General features: G+C 35.6%; 1 protein-coding gene across 1 annotated transcript in view; it reads right to left on the bottom strand.

The window, feature by feature from the left end:
* Positions 1 to 17,551, bottom strand: part of TAT (tyrosine aminotransferase) — a 38,884-nt gene that overhangs the window by 5,249 nt on the left and 16,084 nt on the right. The window contains exons 8-11 of the mRNA XM_053699460.1: positions 7,685 to 7,837; positions 5,041 to 5,169; positions 1,197 to 1,280; positions 708 to 806 (exon numbers count right to left, since the gene is read on the bottom strand). Of these exons, the coding sequence (XP_053555435.1) occupies positions 708 to 806; positions 1,197 to 1,280; positions 5,041 to 5,169; positions 7,685 to 7,837 (465 nt within the window). The remainder of the gene's footprint in view (positions 1 to 707; positions 807 to 1,196; positions 1,281 to 5,040; positions 5,170 to 7,684; positions 7,838 to 17,551) is intronic.

Here is a 17,551-nt window from a genome sequence, read left to right as displayed (position 1 = left end):
TTTTAATCTGTTAATCTGGGTTTTTCTTTAGGATTTCCCATATAATAATCTTATGGTGGGTGGCATTTAAGAGGAGTTTAAGATTTGTTTCTAGTTCTAGAACAGGTGAGTTTGTTAACCCTTGCATCCACTGAACTAAGTCATAGGCTTGCATGGAGTGCCTAGACTGTGACAAACTGGTTAAGGTGGAAAGGGTCAGTTAACCCTTTCTGTGCCAAACTGGTGACTGGTGCAGGGTTGCTTAACCCTCAATGTTACAGTTTTTGGCAGAACAAAGTGAAGAATCATATTCAAATTTAAAATGAGATTTATGAAACAGGAAATATTAGATCCAAGGCGGAAAAGCAAAGTACAAATGAGTGCCATCTCCATTTGGGAACACAAAGGAGAATTCTGGCTTACTAGGCAGACTAGGTCACTTCTCCTGGGTAATTTTTGCCCATTTTCTAAATAACAAGATAAATCAAATATTCTCTCTCTATTAAAATAACCACTGAATATTTAGGGAATGCAAGAGGATCCCTCTTTCTGGCATCATTTTGAGTATATTCAGCCATAAAACAAATATGTCAGGAAGAGGAGTATTCTAAGATTCCTGAAAAGTTTGGGATTACTCCAGTTAAGAATGAAACAGAATATATTAGAACCCTGCATGGAATAGGAGTCATTTTGTATTTTACAGATTTGTTTTCATATAGATTACTTACTTTAGCTGGGAGACAGAAGACTGACTGCTCAGAGATCATTTTTTCAGTGAAATCCACATCACTTTCAAACTCAGGAAAGTGTTCCATCTCAATACCAACCTTACAAAGAGAAAAAAATAAATAAAATTATCTTACAGACACACATACACAGTATACATGCATATATACCTACACACACACCATAATTCATTCACACACAAAAAAAAAAATCACATAAAACTGTACTGATGATAAAAATGCATATGAAATATTCCAGAATAAGACAGTTTCCAGCATCATTAATCATTTGCAGAAGTCCAGTTATTTGTTCTTACACAATTTCAAATAACTAGTGGATATATATCCAAACATCCAAATGTCAGCCTCCTGCTTCTGAACCTAGCATTCACTGTATAAATATCAGGAAAGGTAGGAGGTCTGAAAAGTTACAAAAGAATAGATATTTTTTTTGACTGGTACATTTCTCTCTTGCAGCAAATAAATGCTTACCATTAGATACATAGCCCCAGCTGGCCGAACAGGGCAGAGTCCAGGGACAGAGCTGAGAGCATTGTAGCACAGGTCAGCATTAGACTGTAAAAACACAAAAAGTACAAATTTTAAAGAAGGATCCAAAAAATTAGCTGTTTAAATATTGACACAATAGTTGCAAACTTTTAGTACCTATAAAACAATGGGAGCTGCCATGTTGTAACTTAGGTTACCTTCTCTGCTGTGGCCAATTAGGAACAGTTTTAATTAGGTCACTAGAGTGTGTAGCCAATGATTGTGTGGAATATAACAGTGTTCTGCACTTCAATTTCTAACAGGAACTGAAAAGCTCACAATTTTAAATGGAATTACAGGAATAGGGGACAAAATAAATAAAGTATTTTGTAGACTATTTTTTATATATATATACGATTTATAATTTTATATTATCATCTCAAAGTGTTTTATGAGGTTAAATGATAAATGAGGTTAGGTGTGGTATCAAATATGATTAGCACCAGCAGTTCTGAACAGCTTGTGCATCTCACCCTCAGGCTTGAGGGCTGAAAACAGGTCCGGATTTTTTTAGATTTATGCACCATGCTATTTTACACCAGCATTTTTTTCTTACTAAGTGAAGAATGTTTCTTGCTTTTCAAATCTATCTTAATTTGCATCTTTAGTTGTTTTTATATGTGCTAATTTTTCACTTATAAAAATGATTTAAAGGGACATGAAACCCAATTTTTTTCTTTCATGATTTAGAAAGAGCATGTCATTTTAAACAACTTTCTAATTAACTTCTATTATCTAAATTTGCTTAATTCTCTTGATATCCTTTGCTGAAAAGCATATCTAGATAGGCTCAGTAGCTGCTGATTAGTGGTTGCACATAACTGCCTGATGTGATTGGCTCACCCATGTGAATTGCTATTTCTTTAACAAAGGATATCTAAAGAATGAAGCAAATTAGATAATAGAAATAAATTGAAATGTTGTTTAAAATTGTATTCTCTATCTGAATCATAAAAGAAACATTTTGTGTTTAGTGTCCCTTTAATAACAAAAGAAACTGTAAAGTGTATTCTATCAGAGAATTACAACTGTTACTAGAATTGTCTAACGTTTGTTCTATGGAATAATTCTATGGACATATAACCCATTTTTTTTTCTTTCATGGTTCAGACAGATCATACAATTTCAAATATGTTTCCAATTTACTTCTAATATTAAATTTGCTTCATTCTCTTGGTACCCTTTGTTTAAAGTGCAGCAATGTACTACTGGGAGCTAGCTGAATGCATCAGATGAGACAATCACATAAGGCATATATGTGCCGTCACTAATCAGCAGCTAGCCCTGATCACCAGGCTCTCATTGGTTGGCAATAGGGGTGTGTCAAAAACACACCTGTAGCAGCTGTATCAACTACAGAGAAGTGCAGACAGTGCTGGATACTCTATTAAACTCAATTATAACCATGTTCAGCTGCTACCACAACAGCAGACACTATGGATGCTTAGAATTGGCAAGTGCCACAGATGTATATAACATAGTAGATAAAGAATGGAAGCCATAATAAACCAGAGGTAACTGCATTCAGCTACTGTATAAACCAGCGTATACAACAAAATGAGGATGGGATCGCATATTCTCATTATAGTGCAGAGCAAATTAACGTTACTTAAACAACCATAAATACATAGTCAAAGACATGACTAACAGTGTACAGATGTGAAAACCCAGAAATTAACGTTCCACAAACGACCATAAATACATACACTATGGATGCTTAGAATTGGCAAGTGCCACAGATGTAAATAACATAGTAAATAAGGAATGGAAGCCATAATAAACCAGAGGTAACTGCATTCAGCTACTGTATAAACCAGAGTATACAACAAAATAAGGATGGGATCGCATATTCTCATTATAATGGTTTTCTTTGAAGGTAGGGTCCAGGGTGACTACTGCACGCAATGTCAGGTTGTCAGATGCAAGATAAATGAGCATCAGGAAGTGATATAGTGCCTTTTTCGTTGCTAAATGTATAATGTATTATGTATGGTGCACCTATCTGCTTTGAAACATTAGAACAACTGTATATGGTCTCAGAGCCTGAGGCGGTTTCTAATGAGGTATGGGGACTTGCTAGTCTCTTTTGAAGGGTCTTTTATGTATATGGCAGGCCAGCGTATACCGGACTTTGCATAACACATAAACTGTGCAGCCGTATGGTGTTTTACCTACAATTGGGTTACATACGCTTTGTTTGCTTGCTAAGTTATCCAGAGCAGATTGAGAGTATTGGAGGGACTGTATTGTTGTATCTCCTAGCGCTATGTGTATGGGTTTGCCTTATTTTTATTTTTATTTTTTCTATGTTTATTTTCATTATTTGTGGGTTTATTTTTCTGCCTGCAAACAATTTGGTGGTGGGATTACGTATTGATGCTGTGTTTTGTGTTTTGAAATCTGTTATTTTTTCTTCTTCGTTTAACAGTTGTTCATCTATCTTGATGAAGGCTTCTATGTAAGCTGAAACGTCGACCTATCCTTATGACTTTCTAACGTTGTTGTTATAAACAATAAACTAACTGATGTATATAAATCCTGAGAGTGCCCTCCCTTTCCTAGCTCTTATCTACAATCCATTGAGGATTGCACCCAGGTGCTTCATTATTAGTTGATGCTGGAGTGCTGGAACACGTGCTAATTGGATTTTATATATATATATATATATATATATACACATTTTACAAAGTAGTTCTATGTGTTACCACATTAACAGAAGATTTATTCATCTGTTTTTGTTGGAATGAACAAACCTATGTTGGTATGTGCTCCCCCAGATGGTATTTTGAAAATGTAGATATGTTTATACAGTAAAAAAAAGTAGCATAAAGTGAGTAAAACAGTTCTTGAGTAAAATGTCTTATTGTGGAGCTTCATATATCCAGACCCTGTACGTTACCTCCTCATACTTGGAATTCTCAGATGCAACTGATACATAACATTTCAGTTTAGCCTCAACATTTATAAACAAATTCCCTTATGTAGCTTTTAAAAAGTAAGAAATTCAGTTGAAGTAAATTCATTTATGGAGATCTGGCTCAAAAATTGTTCATTTCAACTAGGGCTCTATAATGTCTTTAAGGGATTCTAAGTTACAAATTCTTACTCAGAATCCAGTCAATGGTTGCAGTGAACTGGTCTTGTTAGACTACATCAAAGTGAATTTGTAGTCACCATCTTGATGCTTGTGAAGATGAGATCAGGTGCTTTGCATACAAACCACCTGCATGAAACATTGTCTAAATCCATGACAAAAAGTGCTGATGTTGGTTTAAAGGGACAGTCTAGTCAAAAAATAAACTTTAATAATTCAGATAGGGAATGCAATTTTAAACAACTTTCCAATTTACTTTTATCATCAAATTTGCTTTGTTTTCTTTGTGGAAAGCTAAACGAAGGTAGACTCATATGTGGATTTCTAAGCTGTTGAAGGCTGTCTCTTATCTCAGTGCATGTTGACAGTTTTTGACAGTTAGACACTGCTAGTTCACATGTGTTATATAAACAACATTGTGCTCACTCCATTGGAGTTATTTAAGTCAGCACTGATTAGCTAAAAGTTTGTCAAAAGAACTGACAGTCAGCAGAGGCTTAGCTACAAGGTAATCACAGAGGTAAAAAGTGTATCAATATAACAGTGTTGGTTATGCAAAACTGGGGAATGTGTATTAAAGGGATTATCAATCTTTTTAAACTATAACAATTCTGGTGTAGACTGTCCCTTTAAATATCCTCTATCAATAGCAATCTCCAATGGAAACTCATTGCTAGATCATGTCAGCTGTACCTTGATAAAGTTGACGGTGTTCACATAGAATTCCCGTGGTGTCCGATTGAGTATGTGTTCCAGGGCCCCCTGAACAATTGTACAAGGTCCAAGAATCCTCTGACTCAGTTTCACAAGGCCTTCCCTGATCTAAAAAATAAATACATAGATTCAATGCCAGGCATTAAGACTAAACACTTTGTAATTACAAGACATTTCTCTTGTGTTGCTATAGAATAACACATCAGTCAAGTCTTAAAGGGACATGATACCGAAATGTTGAAGCAGCATTGTAAAATGATGCAGTATAACTGTGAAAAGTTGGCTAGAAAATATCACCTGAACATCTCTATGTAAAAAGAAAAATATTTTTCCTCAAAATTTCCTAAGTATTCACACTCAGCATCCTGATTGGTTGCTTAAAGTCTCTTTACAGTGGTAAAGAGACTTTAAGCAATCAATCAGTATGCTAGCTCCAGGACTTTTGAGTGTGCATCTGTCATGTGCAGGCACAGTCATGTTATTTTTCTATTCAATTTAAAGGGATAGTAAACTCAAATATTTTCTTAAAGGGACATTGAACCCAATTTTTTTCTTTCATGATTCAGATAGAGCATGCAATTTTAAGCAAGTTTCTAATTTACTCCTATTATAATTTTTTCTTCATTCTCTTGCTATCTTTATTTGAAAAAGAAGGCATCTAAGCTTTTTTGGGGGGTTCAGGACTCTGGAAAGCACTTTTTTATTGGTGGATTAATTTATCCACTAATCAGCAAGGACAACCCAGGTTGTTCACCAAAAATGGGCCAGCATCTAAACTTACATTCTTGCATTTCAAATAAAGATACCAAGAGAATGAAGAAAAATTGATAATAGGAGTAAAATTAGAAAGTTGCTTAAAATTTCATGCTCTATCTGAATCACAAGAGAAAAAATGTTGGTTCAGTGTCCCTTTAATGATTCAGATAGAGCACTGGTTTACATGTTTATTACTCAGCTGATTGTTTCACCTGTGCTCTAGTCTAGTTCAGAATGTGGCCTGTTAGGGAGGCCTGAGGGCAGGTTTTAAAACCAGTGAGATAGCGCATGCAATTTTAAGCAACTTTCTAATTTACTCCTATTATCATTTTTTCTTCGTTCTCTTGGTATCTTTATTTGAAATAGCAGGAATTAAAGCTTTGGAGCCGGCCCATTTTAGCTTGAGAACCTGTGTTGCGCTTGCTGATTGGGTGGCTATCCAGGGTACTGAACCAAAAAGAGGCCAAATCCAAAGCTTTCATTCTTTTTCAAATAAAGATGCCAAGAGAACAAAGAAAAATTTATAATAGGAGTAAATTAGACAGCTGCTTAAAATTGCATGGTCTATCTGAATCATGAAAGAAAATATTTGGGTTTACTATCCCTTTAAGGAAGTATACTATGAAATCTAATGGGATTTCATTAAAATCTCATGAGATCACAGAAAAGCAATGCATGACCTCAGCACTGCTGATGCTGATTGGCAATTGTTTTTTTGGGGGGTTCCAAATTGCAGCTGGACAGCAGCTGAAGTATAACTGTTTACACAGCACTTACTCTGGTGAGCTGAAGAAATTTTGAGGTAAATATTTTCCTTTTTACATAGAGATGCTCAAGTGATATTTTTATGTCAGCTTTTTACCATAACTATCACTTTCAAGTGATTTAGCATATGAGTATTATGTCCCTTTAATGTTTTTAAAACACACACTAACATCCTTTCTACTACAATTATTTCTCAATAACCAAACTCCATCAACCATTTGCCTTATTTGAAGGAGCCAATCTGGGCTTTAGCCCACAGACAACAAGGCTAGCCACTGTCACAAAGTTTAAATATAAAATTAATTGTTCTGCATTTTTATCTGATCAAGGCACTTAGGGACAGATATGTAGCAGATTTATCCTTGAAGTCAGGATGTGCATTTCAAATCCTGACAATTAGAAATTGTTCTTTTTTCAGAGCTAAATTACATGAAAAGGGGCAAAACAAATAATGAAAATATATGGCAAAGTTATTTCATTGCTCATAACTAAACATTTTATATACAAATCTTAAGGTGTTTACTGTCTGTTTAAAGGGAGGGCAGTTGGGCATTTGAAAAATGTAATCAGGAAACATATTCATAATAGGCTTGTTGTAGCAATATAATTGATATTATACAATTGTTTTAGCTCCTTTAAAAATAGCTTCTTAAGCTGTACAATGACATTGTACTGTAATTATTTGCAATTTATGGGTTACCATTGATTCGTTATCCCAGCTGCACTTAAATGCAATGAAATTGCTCCTGTTGCATATCAAGAGCGATAGATATAAAGTTCATAATTCTTCATTCTTCAATATAGAACCATTTTCATTTACTAAATTCAACAGCTAGAAGGACTCATTTTTTTAGTTTAACCTTTGTTTTGAGAGCAAAACACACTTATATTAACCCTGCTATATTGGATGGCGTTAGGAAGCAATGTCAGTTACAAATAATACCAGCTCAATCAATTTGTTAAATTAATAATAAGCAATTTTACACTAAAAAATTAGCCAAATTGATAACCTAAAAAACACCCACATCCCTCAAAAAATAAATAAAAAGAATTAGCATTTCTATAGTGCCTGGTGTCCCTATAATAATAGATTTTTCTTCACCTCCTTTCCAAAAATTCCCTTCCGATCATGGATTTGAATCCACCCCAATCTCCAACCTGGTACCAGCCAGCGCTTAGCAAGACCACCACATGACAGAATGGGGACATTTGTGCTCAGGGGGGCTAAATACTGGAACGTTCCTTCTTCAAAGACCTAAAAATATTAAATATAGCAACAAAAAAAAGAGGCTTTTAATGTTCACCTAGGTTTGTCCCAAATGTATTAGTTTATATTTTAATGCAACTTAATGATAAAAATGTATTATATATATATATATATATATATATATATATATACACATATACTGTGTATATATATATATATATATATACTGTGTTTGTGTGTGTGTGTATATATATATATAAATATATATATATATATATATATATATACACACACACACACAGTATGTATATATGTAAATGTACATTGTTGCCAGCATTTTCTAATGTTCTGCTATCCAAAGCAAAAAATAATATAATTTAACATAATAATTTGTGCAATAAAAATGGAACATTTTTAATATTTGCTAATTTTAGCTTGATATTGGATGGATGAATTTAAGTTACAGTGGAGATAAAAGAACAAGATTAAAATCCTTAATTTCGTAAAAAAGCAATAGAAGTATTGCATAGGAAATGAACACACCTAGGCAGGTATCCCTACTTGCCTTTTCCCAGAAGTACTCTGTATACAATTTTAAAAATCAACTTGAAATGTTAGTTACCCTTACTTTTTGTTTATCCAGGTTGAAACAAGGAATACATTATAATGTAAAGGGGCCAAATGCACATTATCTGCCATTCCCTCTCCTTTACAACTTACTTAAAACCTCCCCAATCTTAGAGTGTTTGGGAGATCTCAATTAAAGGAACACTATACATTTTGTGCAGGGAACATTTAGGGGCCGATTTATGAAACTGTGAGCGGACATGATACGATGTAGTGTATCATGTCCTCCGCGCATCGATAAATGCCAACAGCATAAGCTGTCGGCATTTATCATTGCACAAGCAGTTCTTGTGAACCTCTTGTGCAATGCCACCCCCTGCAGATTCGCGGGCAATTGGCCACTAGCAGGGGGTGTCAATCAGCCCGATCATATAGGATCGGGCAGATTGATGTCCGCAGCCTCAGAGCAGGCCGACAAGTTATGGAGCAGCGGTCTTTAGACCGCTGCTTCATAACTGCTGTTTCTGGCGAGCCTGAAGGCTCGCGTGGAAACAGGGTCATCAAGCTACTTTCGGAGCTTGATAATTCGGCCCATAAGACTTTAATTAAGGAAACTTAAACTTTGCAAAATACAAAACATTTTATAGTCTTATTTATGTGTAAAATAAATCAGAGAAGTATGCTAAATTGCTGCTATGTCTCTATCATACTGATCTAAGCTTTGCCAGATTAGACGTGGTTTTTCACGCCAACCTTCACAGGGGCTTTCCTGGCGGAATTATTGTAAAAAAGGGGCAGTCTGGGGGGCGTGTCTCAACAGCGATACAGACCAGTTGCACTCTCCTTGAGCTCCGGCAGAATCTCTAATTAACCGCCGATAACAGGAGAAACTTTACAGAAATCACACTTTCTCGGATCACTAAGGTGACACCTCATATAGTGGTGCTCTATATAACCTACTCTATGTTGTATTTTTGACTTCGGAGCCCGGGTTAAGACAAAGAGGCCTAGGGCGGCGGCTCACAGTAGGCAGCGCTACCCTGAGGTTTCTTGCCATCTCTAGACATCCTGACAATCCTGCACAGACCTCATCTATTCCTTACTCCGGTAAGAAGGGACGCAAGGGAAAAGATCACACATCATACATGTAAAGGATCCTTTTTGAATCAGGATCAAAATGGCCACCGCATGGGAAGCAGAAAACACAAGAAGGCTCAAAAAGCCACATGGCTAAATTTGAAGAAATCTGCCGAAAGCTTATGGATAAAGCTCCGCTCGATTTTTTTTATTGAACTGTTGCTCCATTAAGAACATGACAACTGAACCCGCCGATGAAACCTTGAAACTAAAAAAAAATGCCACACAGTACAGGCGGTGCGAGTCTCAGCTCTGGGTAGCTGCTTCACAAGGAAGAGCGCCAACTGTATGGACAGGTCCTTGGAGGAGGCCGCGGAAGGAAAAAACACCTCAATTATAATGTTACTAATAAAGAGACTACCGGCTTGCTAAGCAAATTCCTTCAGACGGGAGGACACTTATCACTAATGGTAGTCTTGTTGGAGTTTGTGGGGGGCTCCTGGGAGGCTGCAATTGGAAAACAGGTTCACTCCCGGTCTATTAATATTAACTATACCGGTCTCTCCAAAGAAAATAGTCTTTATCCTGAGGATATTTATAATGAGAGCGGAGATACACGACCACTAAGTACCATTGCAGGAATAACAAATAAAGCTAGCATGAGACCTTTCCTGCAAATGAAACATCTTGACTATACCTCAAACGGAAAATTGTGTACCTATAGTAAGACTTTGTCCATCATCAACACTAAAGCCTGGGGCTGACAAAATATATCTATACTACTTTTAATACCAAATGCTCTTGAGGCCTGGAGACGAATTGGCTCATTAATACAATTGTGTCATGCAATGTTAAAGGGACAGTCTAGGCCAAAATAAACTTTTATGATTCAGATAGAGCATGTAATTTTAAACAATTTTCCAATTTACTTTTATCACCAATTTTGCTTTGTTCTCTTGGTAGTTGAAAGCTTAACCTAGAAGTTTCATATGCTAATTTCTTAGACCTTGAAGGCCACCACTTTTCAGAATGCATTTTTTCAAGAGTTTTTCACCACTAGAAGGTGTTAGTTCACGTATTTCATATAGATAACACTGTGCTCGTGCACATGAAGTTTTCTGGGAGCAGGCACTGATTGGCTAAACTGCAAGTCTGTCAAAAGAACTGAAATAAAGGGGCAGTTTGAAGAGGCTTAGATACAAGATAATCACAGAGGTTAAAAGTATATAAATATAACTGTGTTGGTTATGCAAAACTGGGGAATGGGTAATAAAGGGATTATCTATCTTTTAAAACAATAAAAATTCTGGTGTAGACTGTCCCTTTAACTTTTTCAACCAGTTTGTATACCTCTTTCTGCAGAGGTTTATAGGTTTTATGTACTTTTCTTTGTCTTTATGATTGTGCTATAAGTTATAGCAATCCTATTGGGATATTAGATTGCACAATGTTCTCAAGTCAAATAGCTCTGCGCTGATGGTGCCAGTCATTATGCAGCCCAAGTCACCAACATTGCAGATATTACCGCTCATGCAACATTATCTCTTAGTATATATGCGCCCAGAATATCATAAATCCTTCCCTCGTTCCAGGAAAGAAAAACTTCCTGGAACTTGAATTTACTCCTGCCCATAATTACTAAGTTTAACAGGCCCATTTATCAAAGGGCTTGCGGACCTGATCCGACACTGCGGATCAGGTCCGCAAGACCTCGCTAAATGCGGAGAGCAATACGCTCTCCGCATTTAACATTGCACCAGCAGCTCACAAGAGCTGCTGGTGCAACGCCGCCCCCTGCTGACTCGCGGCCAATCGGCCGCCAGCAGGGAGCTGTCAATCAACCCGATCGTATTCGATCGGGTTGATGTCCGGCGATTCCTGTCCGCCTGTTCAGAGCAGGCGGACAGGGTTATGGAGCAGCGGTCTTTAGACCGCTGCTTCATAACTTGTGTTTCTGGCGAGTCTGAAGACTCGCCAGAAACACGGCCCTTCAAGCTCCGTATGGAGCTTGATAAATGGGCCTGCAATAGTTCACAATGTTAATGTCTGTTACTTTACCCTGTACCCTAATGTTAATGTCTGTTACTTTACCCTGTACCCTAATGTTAATGTCTGTTACTTTACCCTGTACACTAATGTTAATGTCTGTTACTTTACCCTGTACCCTAATGTTAATGTCTGTTACTTTACCCTGTACCCTAATGTTAATGTCTGTTACTTTACCCTGTACCCTAATGTTAATGTCTGTTACTTTACCCTGTACACTAATGTTAATGTCTGTTACTTTACCCTGTACCCTAATGTTAATGTCTGTTACTTTACCCTGTACCCTAATGTTAATGTCTGTTACTTTACCCTGTACCCTAATGTTAATGTCTGTTACTTTACCCTGTACCCTAATGTTAATGTCTGTTACTTTACCCTGTACACTAATGTTAATGTCTGTTACTTTACCCTGTACACTAATGTTAATGTCTGTTACTTTACCCTGTACACTAATGTTAATGTCTGTTACTTTACCCTGTACACTAATGTTAATGTCTGTTACTTTACCCTGTACACTATTGTTAATGTCTGTTACTTTACCCTGTACACTATTGTTAATGTCTGTTACTTTACCCTGTACCCTAATGTTAATGTCTGTTTCTTCACCCTGTACACTAATGTTAATGTCTGTTACTTTACCCTGTACCCTAATGTTAATGTCTGTTACTTTACCCTGTACCCTAATGTTAATGTCTGTTACTTTACCCTGTACCCTAATGTTAATGTCTGTTTCTTCACCCTGTACACTAATGTTAATGTCTGTTACTTTACCCTGTACACTAATGTTAATGTCTGTTACTTTACCCTGTACCCTAATGTTAATGTCTGTTACTTTACCCTGTACCCTAATGTTAATGTCTGTTACTTTACCCTGTACCCTAATGTTAATGTCTGTTTCTTCACCCTGTACACTAATGTTAATGTCTGTTACTTTACCCTGTACCCTAATGTTAATGTCTGTTACTTTACCCTGTACACTAATGTTAATGTCTGTTACTTTACCCTGTACCCTAATGTTAATGTCTGTTACTTTACCCTGTACACTAATGTTAATGTATGTTACTTTACCCTGTACCCTAATGTTAATGTCTGTTACTTTACCCTGTACCCTAATGTTAATGTCTGTTACTTTACCCTGTACACTAATGTTAATGTCTGTTACTTTACCCTGTACACTAATGTTAATGTCTGTTACTTTACCCTGTACACTATTGTTAATGTCTGTTACTTTACCCTGTACACTAATGTTAATGTCTGTTACTTTACCCTGTACACTAATGTTAATGTCTGTTACTTTACCCTGTACACTAATGTTAATGTCTGTTACTTTACCCTGTACACTAATGTAAATGTCTGTTACTTTACCCTGTACAATAAGGGGGTAAACCCCCTACAAAACGTTCCATGATATATACTCTCCTCATATAACTCACTATAATGCACAACTCTATTCCCCTATACCCACATCACATCCCTCACAGCAAATAATGTCCCTTTCTCATAAATTAAAAATTGTCTGCACAAGACGCTATTTACTTTCGATTTGATTATATATCAGAGTGTTCAGTTTTGGCATCAATTTTTTATTTTTTATTTATATTACCCCTATATCTTCTGTTTCTTATGTAAATAAGGGCCCAACCCATTATTACTGGGGATAAAAAAAGGATTGTAGTCTAAAAATTAGAAAAGTTCTCATTCTTTTTTATGCAATGACTGTACTATTGCTAAAAATATTTTCTTTAATGTTAATACCATGGAGCCGATTGATCAAGGACCGAATGGGGCCAAATACATCTGTTAAAAGGAGTTAAGAAGCAGCGGTCTTAAGATGGCTGCTGTTTAACTTGTCCGTCGCCTCTGAGGCAGCGGACAACAATCCAACCGATCGCATACAATCGGGTTGTTTGACACCCCCTGCTAGCGGAAAATCTGCAAGGGGCGGCATTGCACAAGCAGTTCATCAGAACTGCTTTTGCAATGATAAATGCTGACAGTGTATGCTTTCTGCATTTATTGATGTCTGGCGGACATGATCGCTACAGCGGATCATGCCCACCAGACTCATGATAAACCGGCCCCCATGTCTGTTGTATACTACTCCTCAATAAAAAAAAAGGGGGCAGTCCCTGCGAGTGGCGAGATGTCTCCTATTAAAAGTAATGGAGCTCGCTGAAAAAGGGACTAGTCACTCCGTAGAGGGAAGTTAGCTGTGAGTAAGGGGCGCACTTAAAAAATGTAATCCCGCAGCCAAAATAAATCACATTACGCTGCTTTTCTGTTTATAGCATTTTATAATTGCCTATATTTTCATAAATATATGTGTTTGTCTATTAGGGTTGTAAGTATTTTGAGTGCTTTAAGAAAAACTTGCCCCTATTTAGTTTGTGAGAAATAAAATGAGATCTGTAGTGTGAAAATCTTTACCGAATTACGCTGGGATTAGTGAGACAATTTCATATATGCCCATAAAAAGCCCATTTTGCAAAAAGCAACAGTAACATGTAAGTGATTTTTGCACTTAAATTAGGATTTACACTGTGCATATTTAATACACTATTATTTTTCCTGTGTAATTTACAAACCAATTTTGTGGTTTTTTTTATAAAATACGATTTTTAGGTAAATGGTTCAATTATTTTTAAAATACTTTTATTGTGCACTTTTGTGATGTCTGCATCTCCTCCCCATACGAAAATGCAGTCTACGCTCCTTAGCGAGACATCCTGTTTTTAGGGTAAAAAGTGGCTTTAGATCATTCCACCAGGAAAACAGAAGCACTGGCGAGCATTCTTTATTAAAGGGACAGGAAACCCCAACATTTTATTTCATGCTTTGGATAGAACTTACAATTTGAAACAGCTTTCTAATTTACTTCTATAATCAAATTTGCTTCATTATATTTTTATTGTTTGCTGAAGGAACAGCATTACACTACTACTTAGCTCCCACTAGTGTAGAATAAGTGCATATTCTTTTTGAACAAAGGATACCTAGAGAACGAAGCACATTTGAAATTAGAAGTGAATTTAAGTGTCTTAAAATGACATGCTGTATCTGAATCATGCAAGTTTAATTTTGACTTTCCTATCCCTTTAACCCCTTAATGACCAGCGTCGTACCCTGTACTACAGAAAATAGAGGGTTTAAATATATATATATATATATATATATATATATATATATATATATATAAAAGGGCAATTTTGTTAGTAAACTGGGTACTGGCAGACAGCTGCTTAGAGAGCTGGGGAGGCTTAGAGAGCTGTTTGGGGGGGATCAGGGAGGTTGGGGGTAATGTGGGATCCTACACTTCATGTAAAATATATACAGTATATATATATATATATATATATATATATATATATATATATATATAAACAACTTTATTTTTATACTGGCAGACTTTCTGCCAGTACTTAAGATGGCGGTGACAATTGTGAGGTTAGGGGGGAAGAGAGCTGTTTGAGAGGGGTCAGGGTGTGGGATGTGTCAGGTGGGAGGCCGTGGTGTACAGCGGAAATTAGCGGCCTTCTAATTTCCAAAAATCAATGCCATAGCCATATACATGTGCTATTTCTGAACAAAAGGGATCCCACAAAAGCATTTACAACCATTTGTGCCATAATTGCACAAGCTGTTTGTAAATAATTACCGTGAGATACATAAAGTTTGTGAAAAAGTGAATGAATTTTATTTATTTGATTGCATTTGGCGGTAATATGGTGGCATGAAATATACCAAAATGGGCCTAGATCAATACTTTGGGTTGTCTACTACACTAACTACACTACACTAAAGCTAAAATAAATCCCACAAGCTCCCTACAAGCTATCTAATTAACCCCTTCACTGCTGGGCATAATACAAGTGTGGTGCACAGCGGCATTTAGCGGCCTTCTAATTATCAAAAAGTAATGCCAAAGCCATAAATGTCTATTTCTGAATAAAGGTGATCCCAGAGAAGTATTTACAACCATTATTGCCATAATAGCACAAACTGTTTGTAAATAATTTCAGTGAGAAACCTAAAGTTTGTGAAAAAGTGAACCTTTCTTTTTTTTTAGTTGATTGCATTTGGCGGTAAAATGGTAGCATGAAATATACCAAAATGGGACTAGATCAATACTTTGGGTTGTCTACTAAAAAAATATATACATATTCAGGGATTCCTGACAGATATTAGTGTTCCAATGTAACTATCGCTAATTAAATAAAAAAAAAAAATGGTTTGGAAATAGCAAAGTGCTACTTGTACTTATTGCCCTATAACTTGCAAATAAGCAAAGAACATGTAAACATTGGGTATTTCTAAACTCAGGACAAAATTTAGAAACTATTTAGCATGGGTGTTTTTTGGTGGTTGTAGATGTGTAACAAATTTTGGGGGTCAAGGTTAGAAAAAGTGTGTTTTTTTCAATTTTTTTTCATTATATTTTATAATTTTTTAATAGTAAATTATAAGATATGATGAAAATAATGGTATCTTTAGAAAGTCCATTTAAACGGTATATAATATGTGTGGGTACAGTAAATGAGTAAGAGGAAAATTACAGCTAAACACAAACACTGCAGAAATGTAAAAATAGCCCTGGTCCTTAAGGGTAAGAAATTGAAAAATGGTCTGGTCCTTAAGGGGTTAATCTCGCCAGCTCAGAGTCCTTTAGATCATCGGGCCCTTAAGATGAAAATTACCAACCCTGCAACATTCTGCACAAACTTATTTACACTGCAAGGATTACTACAGAGTAAATGTAGCAAACAATCAGCAAGCGCTACTCTTGGTGCTATACCAAAAATAGTCCAGCTCCAAAGCTTACATTCCTGCTTTTTAAAATAAAGATACCAAGAGAACGAAGAAAGATTGATAATAGTACATTAGAAAGTTGCTTAAATTTGCATGCTCAATCTGAATCAAAAATGGCTTTCATATCCTTTTAAATTCAAAGCCCAAATGTTTAGCTTTCAGCTGTATTCTTATAAGAATTTTTTTTAATTGATTGCTCTCAATTGTGTTTAAAATAAATAAATGTACAATAGATAGTCTCATAGGATACCAGGAGCATACATGTGTCATGAGCACTCTATCCTCATGACTCAACTATGTTTAGCCGGGTTATATAAAGTTGCATACATTGCTACCATTCACGCTCCTGAGGTCCTTAAAAAAAAATAAAAAAAAATAAAGACAACTGCTACCATAGAGTGCAAAAGACACATTCACTCTCCTGAGGTTCTTAAAAAAAAAATAAAGACAACTGCTACCATAGAGTGCAAAAGACACATGCACACTCCTGAGTAGGGATGGGCGAATGTGTTTATATTCGAATGTTAGAACGAATGTTATTGTAGAAATTCGATTTACATAATAGAATGTTGATAAGAACGAATATTCTTAAAAATTAGATTTTCAAATGTTATTTACAGTTTTAGAATGTCACATTTGAATTTGAATGTCACTTTCAAATTCGAATATTACATTTATAAAACACAATTGTAGACTAGAAACACTATTTCGAATTCAAATGTCACATTCAAATTGAATATCACATTCAAATCAAATATCACATTCGAATTTAAATATTGCATTTATAAAACACAGTATTAGACTAGAAATACTATTTCAATTTCGAATGTCACATTCAAATCGAATATCACATTTGAATCGAATATCACATTCGAATTGAATATCACATTTATTAAACACAGTTGTAAACTAGAAATACTATTTCGAATTCGAATGTCACATTCGAATTCTAACTCGAATATTACATTTAAAAAACACAGTATTAGACTAGAAATACTATTTCGAATTTGAATGTGACATTCGAATATTACATTTAAAACACAGTATTAGACTAGAAATAATATTTCAAATTTGAATGTGACATCCAAATGTATCATTCAAATTCGAATATTACATTTATTAAACACAGTTGTAGACTAGAAATACTATTTCGAATTTGAATGTCACATTCAAATTCGAATATTACATTTCAAAACTGAATGAATACATAGCTAAGCATTCTATTATTCTAACGAATATTTTCTAATTTTATTGAAAAATTTGAAA

This window comes from Bombina bombina, chromosome 1 (assembly GCF_027579735.1).
Source record: "Bombina bombina isolate aBomBom1 chromosome 1, aBomBom1.pri, whole genome shotgun sequence".
NCBI classification, from domain to species: Eukaryota; Metazoa; Chordata; class Amphibia; order Anura; family Bombinatoridae; genus Bombina; species Bombina bombina.
This window is presented reverse-complemented; position numbering and strand designations above follow the sequence as displayed.